Raw genomic sequence first — 12,405 nt, forward strand, 5'->3', positions numbered from 1 at the left:
TTATAATGAAACTCCAACGCTCTGCCTCCTCCCCTCCTCCGTCTCTGTCTCTCCTCATCTGACTCTCCTCCTCTGACTCCTCCTTTACCCCTCTCTCCTCTCGGTGCAGTGCCTGCACACGCCGCTCGCGGGCGCTGTTTCTGTCGGAGCTCTCGCCTCCTCCGGAGGACTATGGCGCTGCTGTCCCCGCTGCTGCCCCTGTCTCTGCGGCTCTGTGCTCGGTTCGGTTCAGATGTTGGCGGCTGTGGGTCGGGGCCCGGGGGCGGCCCGCGGAGCGCGGGGCCCGCTGTAGCCGTTAGCCGTTAGCCCTGTGTGTGTTATGTAAGAGCGGAGCTAACAGGCTAAGCTAACCGCGGCTAACGCGGCAGCTAACGCGGTACCAGCGGAGAGATGACGGAGCCGCGGGACGCCGCTCCGGACTTTGTCCTCATGCGGCTCGTGCACGCGGACGAGTACGCGCGCCTGGACGAGCGCGAGGACGGGTTCGTGCCCGTGAAACCCGCGCGGGACTCCGGCGGAACCGGGTCCGGTACCGGTAGCCCGGGAGGCCGCGCCTCATCCCCGCCCTACAGCTCCCCTCTACCCGGGAAAGGAGAGCCCACGGGCGGCCTGGAGCCTCCGCACAGCCCGCTCCACAGACCCGCCCCTGAGCCCGGACCCGCGGAGGCCCAAATTATGGTCCTGCAGAACCTGCTCCGGACCGAACCTGGAACCAGCGCCTCCTCCGCGGCCACAGGTCTGAGCTTTGTCCCGTAGACTATGTTCATTCATCCAGAGGCAGCTCCGGAGTGTGGAGTTTATAAAGCCTCTACATTTATAATAAATATAATTATATCATGTCTTTATCCTGCGGGACAGGGACAGGTGTAAACAACACTCCAGTGTCTCTGAGACCTGCTGCAGGGCATCAGGGACAAACCTGATCCCTGTCCTGTCCTCTCTGTCAGTCTTATCAGTGTGTGTTTACATATTTTTCCCTCCCTCTCTCTTCCTCTCCTTCCCCTCCCTCCCTCTCTCTCTTCCTCCCTCTCTCCTCCTCTCTTCCTCTCAGACTCTGTGGGCTCCTGGCTCCAGGCGTCTCCTCAGAGCTCAGATCCAAACGGAGCTTTCTCGATGTGGCCCCCAGCGCTGTTGGACCAGGCCCTAAGACTCGGTCTGCTTGACCCAAGGACCACCCCCAGGTGAGACGAGCGGAGCAGAGGGCCAGAGGAGCAGAGAGCCAGAAGAGCAGAGAGCCAGAGGAGCAGAGAGCCAGGGGAGCAGAGAGCCAGAGGAGCAGAGAGTCAGGGGAGCAGAGAGTCAGGGGAGCAGAGAGTCAGGGGAGCAGAGAGTCAGGGGAGCAGAGAGTCAGGGGAGCAGAGAGTCAGAGTAGCAGAGAGCCAGGGGAGCAGAGAGCCAGAGGAGCAGAGAGCCAGAGGAGCAGAGAGCCAGAAGAGTAGAGAGCCAGGGGAGGAGCAGAGAGTCAGGGGAGGAGCAGAGAGTCAGGGGAGCAGAGAGTCAGGGGAGCAGAGAGTCAGGGGAGCAGAGAGTCAGGGGAGCAGAGAGTCAGGGGAGCAGAGAGTCAGGGGAGCAGAGAGTCAGGGGAGCAGGGAGCCAGAGTAGCAGAGAGCCAGGGGAGCAGAGAGCCAGAGGAGCAGAGAGCCAGGGGAGCAGAGAGCCAGGGGAGCAGAGAGCCAGGGGAGCAGAGAGCCAGGGGAGCAGAGAGCCAGGGGAGCAGAGAGCCAGGGGAGCAGAGAGCCAGGGGAGCAGAGAGCCAGGGGAGCAGAGAGCCAGGGGAGCAGAGAGCCAGGGGAGCAGAGAGCCAGGGGAGCAGAGAGCCAGGGGAGCAGAGAGTCAGGGGAGCAGAGAGCCAGAGGAGCAGAGAGCCAGAGGAGCACACAGCAGCAGGTCAGACTGGCCCCATCTGAATTTGTTAAAAGTGCCTAGGTAGCTCCTTTCCTCATCACTGACCTGGATGTGCATCATTGTCAGCCATGACTAGGACCTTCCAAACTGATTAGTGAAAATTAGGGAGAAATTAAGAAAGGAGACACTATGCTTCCTTGGGAGGTTCCTACGCTAAAGGAACTATGAGACATCCCACAATCCACTGCACAGATCAAAACGACCATTTCCAAATAATAATTTACAGGTTTATACACTGTAGCACATTATTAATTCAAACCTTCTGCATAAATAAACGCAACATGTTAACTACAACTACTGTGACGTCATCAACATCCCCTAGGGATGTCATGCTAACTGGAGGCACTGCTCTGTCTGAAGCTCTGTTTCTCAAGTTAGATGAACTGACTTGTCTGAACTCCCAACAGTTGATCTGATTTGTGTTGTTAAACAAGTCCCTCTCAAATAACATTACAGTCACAAGCTAGCTAGCGTTAGCCATCGGTTTTTAAGTGAGTCACTCTCACCTTTTTGTGTAAAATCAAACGGCGGAGGATGGGGCTGTAGTCTGTTTTCTGGGTGTTACAGTTTTTACTCAAGAGCTGTTGTTTCTGCTGTTGGTTTGGGGGAGTCGGTTCCACCAAAAGCAGCGAGAGCTCTTTCTCTTCACTGCTCCTAACACCTGCTTGGTTCTTATTCTTGACCTCATGACATAGCTCTCAAAGGTCAAGATGAAGGAGAAGGAGGGAGAAGGAAGGAGAGGGAGGGAGGTATTTTTACTCAATTTCAGACTGAGCCTTTCTCTCTCTCTGTCTCTCTTTCACTCTCTCAGACTGATTGTTCCTGAGGGCAGTTCTTCCTCTGGCCCCTGGGAGGCCCTGGGGGGGCAGGACTCTGTCGTCATGGCACTGGCAAGACGTTTGGGGCAGATGGGCGATGCAGCGGGAAACTGCTCCTGCCACAGCTCCACCCACAATCCCGCCCACAACTCTACCCCCGGGAGGAGCCAACCCGACGGTCTACATGCGAGTGCCGCCCTGTTGGTGCTGGAGGGGCTGAGGGCGGGGCTAGACTCAGGGGGGGAGGGGCCACAGAGGGGGGAGGGGCTACAGACCACACTGAACCGGAGTCTAGACCGAATCTCAGATCATAGGACGGACCAGGTCTCAGAGCAGGTCCCAGAGCGTGGGTCCAGGTCTCAACCTCAGAGCAGAGCCTCCACGCCCAAACTGTCTGTGGCCTCTGGGGGGCGCTCTCTGTCTCCTCTGCTCCCGGAACTCGACAAACCCTCTTCCAGATGTGAGTCTCCTTAAAACCAAGACCCAGGACCAGACCAAGACCTTGGACAAGACAAAGACCCTGGACTGGACCATAAAGTCTCATTTCCACTAGATCGCTTTGGAGCGGATTGGTACGGTTTGGGTCTCCACTGTGTAAAGTGAAGCGTACTGCTCTGTGTGAGGGTCTGACCCTGAAGGGTACTAGCTCCCTCGTGGTTAAAATGACGAAACATAATTGGATAAGAGGGAACACAAAGTCAGGTGACAGGAAGACACAAAAAACAGATATAAACTAAATTCTGCTTTCACCAAACAGAGGCTTGTGATCTTGTGATAAACGCTGTATTTCAGACACATGACATGCAGAGCTGTCATGTTAGCCAAATAAAGCTAGCTAACAGCTTTAGCTAACAGTTGTTTCATACAAGTGCGTCCTGGCACTTGTATAAAGATCGAACATATGATATTTCCAGGTCATAAAGCATCTACCTGAGCCAAACCCAGTGTTACATACAGAGAGGAGACACAACACAGGCTCAAAGAAAAAGCTGACGATAAACCACAGGTTGTTTTGTGTTTGAGTATAATTCTGATATGATTTAGATTTTATGAATTAAGAAAACGAGTTATGTTTGTGTGACATCAGTGTCTCCCAGAGAAGAGCCCTGCCCTAAAACGCTGTTCCCTCATCAAAAACATGCCTGAAAAGGTTTTAGATGTCATCCATGCATGTTTGAATAATCTAGTGATCTCTCCTGGGCCCTATTTGAACCCTTCATATGGTTAACAGTGCCTGCACAAGCCTACATCACCCATGCTAAAAGGAAAAACATAACATGGTAGACAGATCCAAAAAGTCAATTTTAGACATCCTCTCTCCTTTAAATTCCATCTTGAGCCGAACAGTATGACGTCCCCACGCCCACTTCTACAGTGACCTGCAACTGGACCTGACTCCACCAGGCACAGTGGAATTAAATGTATAACCCCCCTCCCCCCTTTCCCTTTCTTCCTCCCCCCACAGCTCGGGGTAAGTCCAGCAAAGGCTCTCTGAAGCTGCGCCTGTCCAAACTGTTCCGGACCCGGAGCTCTGGATCTGGAGCAGGACTCACGGACAAACGGCCAAGCCTCACCTCCTCCACCTCCTCTGGGGGAAGTCTACTCGATGTGTGGGGGTCCGGCTCCAGCACCCACGACCAGGACCCAGCCAGGTACTGAACCAGGGACTGGACCAGGGACTGGACCAGGGACTGGACCAGGGACTGGACCAGGGACTGGACCAGGGACTGGACCAGGGACTGGACTGGACCAGGGACTGACCCAGGGACTGACCCAAGGACTGGACCAGGGACTGGACCAGGGACTGGACCAGGGACTGGACCAGGGACTGGACCAGGGACTGGACCAGGGACTGAGCTAGGACTCTGTTGTGTTGATGTTTCTTGTGTTGCAGGTTGCAGGTGTCCAGACCCCTCAGTGCCTTCTCCCCGGTGCCGTTCACTCCTGCCTTCACCGGTAAGACTGAACTAGACCTGGTTTAGTCAATAGACCTGTTTTAGTCTGTAGATCTGGTTTGGTCCTTAGACCCAGTTTAGTCCTTAGACCCTGTTTAGTCCTTGGACCCGGTTTAGGCCATAGACCTGGTTTAGTCCTTAGACTTGGTTTAGCTCTAGTTAATTGTAGTATTTTTTGTACTAAACTCTCTCAGGTGAGACGGTGTCCCTGGTTGACGTGGACATTTCTCGGAGGAGCGCTCTTCATCCTCCCACTCCTCCTCCTCCTCCTCGCCGCAGCCTCAGTCTCCTCGGTGTGTACCATAATAACTTCACTCCTAACGAAGCAGCTCAGTGCAACCTCAAACTTTGTGATACTCACTAATTTATAGAGCTCTGCATGGAACGAGCTCTATAAAGCATTTGTTACCATGGAAACACGCCATGTTTGTGACAATAGTACAAAACTCTCACAGAGATATGAACCAAAACAACATCATGATCATCACTGTGTAGTGTCAGAAAACATCTGAAAGAACGCTAGCGCTAGTTTTAGCATCTGAAAATCTCCTTTGGTTAGTGTTTAGTATCTTAAAGAGAGGAGCAGAGTGAGCGGAGCAGGCAGAGAGGAGCAGACATTCGAGTATCAAGGTGTGGTCATCTGTAAGACATGCGGAAACCAGCAGAGAGACAAAGCTAAACAGATCACATAAACCATAGGAGTCATGGGCACAGGTAACAGATTAAAGGCATGGGCAGTTAACTTGGCACATGCAGATATACATAACATCTGCATAAGACTGTACATTTAGGTAAACAAACAGGGAAACTTACTTTTAGGATAAAAAGTCCAAATCGATAATTTCAAACTCACAGCTCTGAGAGAAACTGACACTCACTGTTTGGTCGTAACCGCCAGAGCTCTCATGTGTGTAACAGTACACATTTAAACATAAAACATTTATGGCATTTAATTATTTCTCAAATATAATAACATTATTAAAACCCTCAAATGACAATAATTGAAGTCTATAAATTGTATTTCACGCTCTACTTCCTTCTCTCTGATTGGGCAGATGACTTCGCAGTCCCGCCTCCTCAGAGCTCCTTCCTGGAACGTGGAGGGGGCGTGTCCATGCAGTCCTTACCTCCCCGGAGCCTGGTGCTGCCCCCTGCTGTTGGTTCCATGCAGCACAGCCTCAGCCTCAACGGTAAAACACCCCACAATCCACTACGAGCCAATCAAATGTCATGATCTGCAGTCGACCAATCAAACGGTGTTGTGATGGGAAAAGACCTCATGAGAGAAATGATCTTGTGATTACACATATTTTCCTAGGGTTGTTCTGATACTGGTATCAGCAAAAGCTCTGATACCGCACATTTTTCCAGTATCGACGAGTACTCCAAATCACAGATCCCATACCACTCTGTACGTCCAGAATGGGGATCCGTAGATGTTGACGTCTAATGCTCAGAGCAGGTTAAATGCAGACTGTGGAGGCTCTGCATACACTTAAAATACACTAATAATGATAGAAAATACATTTGTGTTAGCTCTTTGTTACCTTCATTTAGCCTTTGGAGTGGATGCTCAACTTAGTTCTGGCTTAGTCCTGGCTCTGTCCCGGTTCAGTCCTGATTCAGTCCTGACTTAATCCTGGTTCAGTCCTGATTCAGTCCTGGCTTAATCCTGGTTCAGTCCTGGTTTAGTCCTGGTTCATTCCTGGCTTAGTCCTGGTTTAGTCCTGGTTCATTCCTGGCTTAGTCCTGGTTTAGTCCTGGTTCAGTCCTGGTTTAGTCCAGATTGAGTCTTTTATTTTTTTTTCTGTTTCTTTTTCAGACGCGTTTCTTCGAGGTTTGCCCCGCCCCATTCCTCTGCGCACTGACACACGCCCACCGCCAAGACCCTCCCCCCGCTGCCCCCTTAGCCAATCATACGCCACGGCCCGCTGCCTGCTCAGCCAATCAGACGCCAACAGCTTCGCCACCAGTCTCAGAGAACTGGAAAAGGTTTGAACATCCTCAGCACCATCTGCACCTCCTCTGCTCCTCTGACCCACTCCTCTGCTCCTCTGCACCATCTGCTCGTCCTTTGAACCCTCTTCTCTTCTCCTCTCTTCTCTCTCTTCTGATTCTCTCCCCTCCTCCTCTCACTCCTTCTCTCTTCCTCTAACCCCTCCTCCCCTCCTCTCACTCCTCTTCTAAGCTCTCCTCTCACTTCTCCTCTCACTCCTGCTTTCTCTCTCAGTCCTCCTCCTCTCAGTCCTCCTCTTCCTCCTCTAACCCCGTCTCCTCGTCTCTCACTCCCTCTCTCGCCTCCTCCTCCTCTCTCTCTCACTAGTCCTCTTCATCTCACTCCTACTCTCCTCCTTTCACTCCTCCTCTTCTCTAACACCTCCTCTCCTCTTTACTCTCACTCCTCCTCTAACCCCTCCTCTCTCATTCCTACTCCTCTCATTCCTCCTCTCCTCTTCTCACTCCTCTTCTAACTCCTCCTCCTCTCCCCCTCTCAGTTCTCCTCTCACTCCTCCTCTTCCTCCTCTAACCCCTCCTCCTCTCCCCCTCTCACTCCTCATCTTCCTCCTCTAACCCCTCCTCCTCCTCTCTTACTCTCACTCCTCTCTTTTTCAGTGTGGTTGGTACTGGGGTCCGATGACCTGGGAGGACGCGGAGGCGAAGTTAAAGGAGAAGCCGGACGGGTCGTTTCTGGTCAGAGACAGTTCTGACCCGAGATACATCCTGAGTCTGAGCTTTAGGTCCCAGAACATCACACACCACACCAGGATGGAGCACTACAGAGGTACTGGACCAGGACTGGACCAGGACTGAAACCAGGACTGAAACCAGGACCGAACCAGGACTCAAACCAGGTCTCAACCAGGTCTAGCCCAGTTCTAATCAGGACCTGAAACCCTCTGGTTACAGGGACGTTCAGCCTGTGGTGTCACCCTAAGTTTGAGGACCGTTGTCACTCTGTGGTGGAGTTTATCGAGAGAGCCATCGCTCACTCCAAAAACGGAAAGTTCCTGTACTTCCTGCGCTCCAGAGTCCCAGGTACGAGCCAATCACAGAGCAGAACAGACCCAGCAGCCAATCACAGAGCAGAACAGACCCAGCAGCCAATCAGACTAGACACAGCAGCCAATCACAGATCAGACTAGACACAGCAGCCAATCACAGACCAGAACAGACCCAGCAGCCAATCAGACTAGACACAGCAGCCAATCACAGATCAGACTAGACACAGCAGCCAATCACAGACCAGAACAGACCCAGCAGCCAATCACAGACCAGAACAGACCCAGCAGCCAATCACAGACCAGAACAGACCCAGCAGCCAATCACAGACCAGAACAGACCCAGCAGCCAATCAGACTAGACACAGCAGCCAATCACAGATCAGACTAGACACAGCAGCCAATCACAGATCAGACTAGACACAGCAGCCAATCACAGATCAGACTAGACACAGCAGCCAATCACAGATCAGAATAGACACAGCAGCCAATCACAGATCAGAATAGACACAGCAGCCAATCACAAAGCACGACTCATGTTTTTTCAGGCACAACTCACTTAGGCAATAATCAATCTGCTCCTCGTTTCACCACATCACAGAAGAGTAAAGACAGAGGCTGCATCTGAATGTCCACACTCTTCCTACAGGGGGCACTATACAGGAGTCACAGAATGTTAGTGGTGTTTGACTGAATGTCTAGTGAGTGAAAGAATAGTGCACTCATATTTATCCACAATGCACCTGGAAACGTAGCGGGCAGCAGTGGTCACTAGACTGATCAATGTAGACCAGAGGACAGAGACAGGTCTTTAACTGGTCACAACACGACTGAATGAAGCAGATAGAAGCGCTGGTTTATGGCTCTGTTGATCCTGATTATGAATAAAACACTTGAGATTATTATTAGTCTATAAAGACTGAGCCAGTCCAACCTCATCATTATTTAAAACACAAATCAAGATTATCAGAGGTTAAACTCTGTAAATCTCTCTGTATGAGTCTCTAGAGAGTCTGATGAAGAGTGAGGGGTTGTGAGGTGAGAGAGTGAGGGGGGGGGGGGGGGGGCTGTGGAGTGGGGCTGGGAAGCGAGGGGTGAGGGGCCGTGGAGTGGGGGGCTGTGGGGTGAGGGGCTGGGGGAGACATTCAGGCACAGCAGGTGTTTGTGTAGTGATGTGCTTTGCAGTGGGTGTGGTTAATGCTCGTCAAAATCAAAAGTATAAAGTCTCTCTGTCCTACTTCCCAAAGTGAGTTTTATTTACAACAACATTTCAGCGACTCGGCTTTAATCAGAAAATACTCACAGAAAATTCAAAGTTTGTGAATTTAGTTTACTGATAATGGCAATAAAACTTTCTGGTACTGTTTTCTGTCTGCTCCTCTGGCTCTCCACCTCTGGCTCTCCACCTCTGGCTCTCCTTATTCGCTCCTGTTGCTCCTGCCGCCCCTGTCAGGCCTCCCTCCCACCCCGGTGCAGCTCCTGTATCCTGTCTCCAGGTTCAGTTCAGTGAAAACTCTGCAGCATCTGTGTCGCTTCTGCATCAGACAAACTGTGAGGATCGACCACATCCAGGAGCTGCCCCTGCCCACGTAAGACCGGGACTGGACTGGACCGGGACTGGACTGAGACTAGACTGGGACTAGACCACATCCAGGAGCTGCCACTGCCCACGTAAAGCCCGGGGCTAGACCAGGTCTATCTCTGATCTAACTCAGGTCTCTACCAGGTCTAAACCAGGTCTAACTCTGGTCCAAACCAGGTCTAACTCTGGTCTCTGATCTCAGGCCTCTGATTTTGTATCTGAGGAAGTTCTACTACTACGACGCAGAAGAGGAGGTGAAGGAGCAGGGCCGGACGTAGCAGCTGAGGTGAGGCTCACACTTGACTTTTGACCTGGTTTATGGTTAATATCCACATCCATTGGCCTATCCACATGAAACTAAAACTGGCCCGAAGTACTGCTTCTTCTGTCAGTTTAAATAAATAAAAGTCACATGATTTTTTTTTGACAGTATTTTTATAAAGTTGAGCTATTTTTCAAGCCCAAAGACGTGAGTGTTGTCAATTAAGATTTAATATGACGAGTTTGTGAACACTCTTCCTCTGTTTTGCAATCTTAAATATACTTTTCTGCCAATCCAACAAACATGGAACATTATTTTATAAACATTTTGTCTCTGTACGAAATGTCAGCCTCTGCTGGAGATCTTCTGTTACAAACGTTCCCTGGAAAAACCTATGGACTATGGACACATTTTTATCACAAACAGAAGTTTGAAACAGACTCTTACATAGCTGCTGCCCGTTATGTGGCACCAACCCAGAAACTCGCCCACCTTTTCTGGTCACGTCCCACTACTGCCACCTGCTGGGAAAAAAGACAATATCCATCCAAAGGGTTTTATTGTTTGGTTTCAAGGTGACAATAAATATATCACAATTAATCCAGCCTCGCATAAATAAATCTAAATAAATCTAAAATCTTAAGTAGAGAATCTTTATTCATGATTCACTTTAACATAGAAAGTGAATTGGAGCTAGTTCAGCGCACTCATCGTCACTTCCTGTTTGTCCAGCAGATTAGCTATGTCCATTTATATTTACAGTCTACGGTCAATACAAACAAACTTCACTGCTCTGACCCATTTATTACTGCACTTTTATTTTAAATGTTTTTAAAAATTAAAAGTAAATTTCTAAAGACTCTGCCCTCCATCTTGTTTTATCTGGTTTTAGTTTTTCAGATTGTCCTCATTGTGGATCGTCTGAATCGGCCAATCAGCTCACAGAGACAAGGACCCGCCTCCAACCTGCAGCCAGTCCGCTCGCCCCGCTTGGCCTCGTCCAATCAGCGGCTCTCAGATGATCCGTCCTCCCAACGAGCTCTGTGATTGGCTGGTCGACCCAGAGGGGGAGGGGCTACGGGGATGTGGAGACCGCACTTTTTGATGATGTCATCGCTGGGACGATTTTTAAAAACTCAAAACTGGACTCAAGTTACCTCCGGGACCAGGACCGAGTCTGCAAGAGCAAGTTACTGATGTTTCCAGAGAGATGAACAATTATGGATGTTGAACCAGGACTGAACCAGGACTAAACCGGGGACTAAACCTGGATTAAACTAGTACTAAACTAGGTCCAACCCAAGTCTAAACCAGATATAAATCAGGAGTAAACCAGGTTTTCACTTGGTCTAATCCAGGACTAAACCAGGTCTAAACTAGGTCTAAACCTGGACTAAATCAGGTCTTGATCAGAGTATCACAGACTCTGTCATCACTGCAAATACTACTACTACTACTACTACTACTAGTAGTACTGGTACTAAAACTGCTATTACTACTGTTACTGTTTCTTCCACATCTCCTGCTACCTGGACGACTTCTCCTGGTACTTCTCCTGGTACTTCTCCTGGTACCTCTCCTGGTACTTCTCGTGTTGGTTTGAAGTTGATGAAAACTGTTTCTGAAAAAGCACTTTTCTTCTCATTATTTAAATATTTCTTATAATTTTATTTTGAAAAGAACCACGTTTTTTTGTTGTCATGGTGATAGACGCGAGTTTGCACTTTTATTTTGTGGCAGCTGTTTGTGTTCAAATGTTTTAATAATTATCGCGTTTTTCTGAAGGCTCAAGGCTCCGGAGGTGACAAAAATAAAGACCAAAAACTACGTTTCTATCAAACAGAACTAAGATGGCGGATGTAACACAGGACCCAGGATCGGGACTAAACCATGTCTAGAATCTGGACCTGGATTGAACTGGGACTAAACACAAACTCTTGAAAGACGCTAAGGATTGTGGGATTTTTAGGAAGATTATGTCACGCAGATTTCTGTGAAAAATGTGAATAAAAAATTGACCATTCTGATTTTGAGATGATTTTTTTTCTAAACGTGAAACAAAACAAGATTGTTTGAAATACACACTATATAATATATATATATATATATATACACACACACATATATGCATACATTATACCATGGGGGACACGCACCACTGTTTGAGAAACAGATCTAAAGTTTAAAAGATCAAACATCAGAACACAGATCAAACAGACCTGGAGTTGTGTTTTGTTTCAGTCACACATGTTTAAAACACAAACCCTGCAGATTTATGCTGATTTCTTCTCTCAAACTGAAGCGCTCTGTTCCACCTTGTGATGTCATGAGGTAATACAGGAAGAGCTGAAGTGTTTTTATACTCCATACACCTTCACTAGAATGATTTGGATGATTTCAACCCTGGAATTACGAGTCTCTACTGAACTAAAGGTAAAAGGAGCTGTTCACTTGAAAAATACCACTTCATGACATCACAAGGTGGAACAGAGCGTTTTGAGGCGTAGACAGATGAATAAAGTGTTACTCAAACATGAGTGAATGAAACAAAACACAACTCCAGGTCTGTTTTTGAGGATATAACACCATTAGAACATGGCTTAAAGCTCACAAGAGTCACTTTATGTAATACAGGACCTTTAAAGGAGCTGTGTCTATCCTGCCTTCTACAGGTTTAAAAAAAATACAACCCCATTTAAACCTGTGTGTCCAGACCCTTGACCTGCAGATAGAGACACATATCTGGTGTGTCTCATTCTTAGTACAGTATGTGGATGGGCCTCGTGTGAGAGCTCAGAATTCCTCCAGAATTTCTTTAAACTCAAAACAAAGTAATTCAGACTATTTAACTTTCTCCAAAATATAAAATAAAAAGCCCTGCAGA

General features: G+C 48.9%; 1 protein-coding gene across 3 annotated transcripts; it reads left to right on the forward strand.

Moving 5' to 3' along the window:
* The first annotated feature begins 142 nt into the window (after positions 1-142).
* LOC117374692 (suppressor of cytokine signaling 7-like) lies at positions 143-11,524 on the forward strand. 3 transcript variants are annotated; one of them, XM_055223412.1, is made up of 13 exons: positions 149-736; positions 1,052-1,181; positions 2,717-3,183; positions 4,189-4,375; positions 4,618-4,679; positions 4,873-4,971; positions 5,734-5,868; positions 6,501-6,670; positions 7,292-7,460; positions 7,586-7,714; positions 9,131-9,266; positions 9,462-9,545; positions 10,414-11,524. In XM_055223412.1, exons 1-12 carry the CDS (start codon positions 391-393, stop codon positions 9,535-9,537), a joined length of 2,106 nt encoding a protein of 701 aa, XP_055079387.1. In that variant the 5' UTR covers positions 149-390; the 3' UTR covers positions 9,538-9,545; positions 10,414-11,524. The 3 variants fall into 3 exon arrangements, with proteins under 3 accessions (XP_055079388.1, XP_055079387.1, XP_033826768.1); XM_033970877.2 differs by having other exon boundaries at positions 10,422-11,524; XM_055223413.1 differs by lacking the exons at positions 9,131-9,266; positions 10,414-11,524 and having other exon boundaries at positions 143-736; positions 9,462-9,539.
* Positions 11,525-12,405: the final 881 nt, after the last annotated feature.

The sequence above is a fragment of the Periophthalmus magnuspinnatus genome, chromosome 8 (assembly GCF_009829125.3).
Source record: "Periophthalmus magnuspinnatus isolate fPerMag1 chromosome 8, fPerMag1.2.pri, whole genome shotgun sequence".
NCBI lineage: Eukaryota > Metazoa > Chordata > Actinopteri > Gobiiformes > Gobiidae > Periophthalmus > Periophthalmus magnuspinnatus.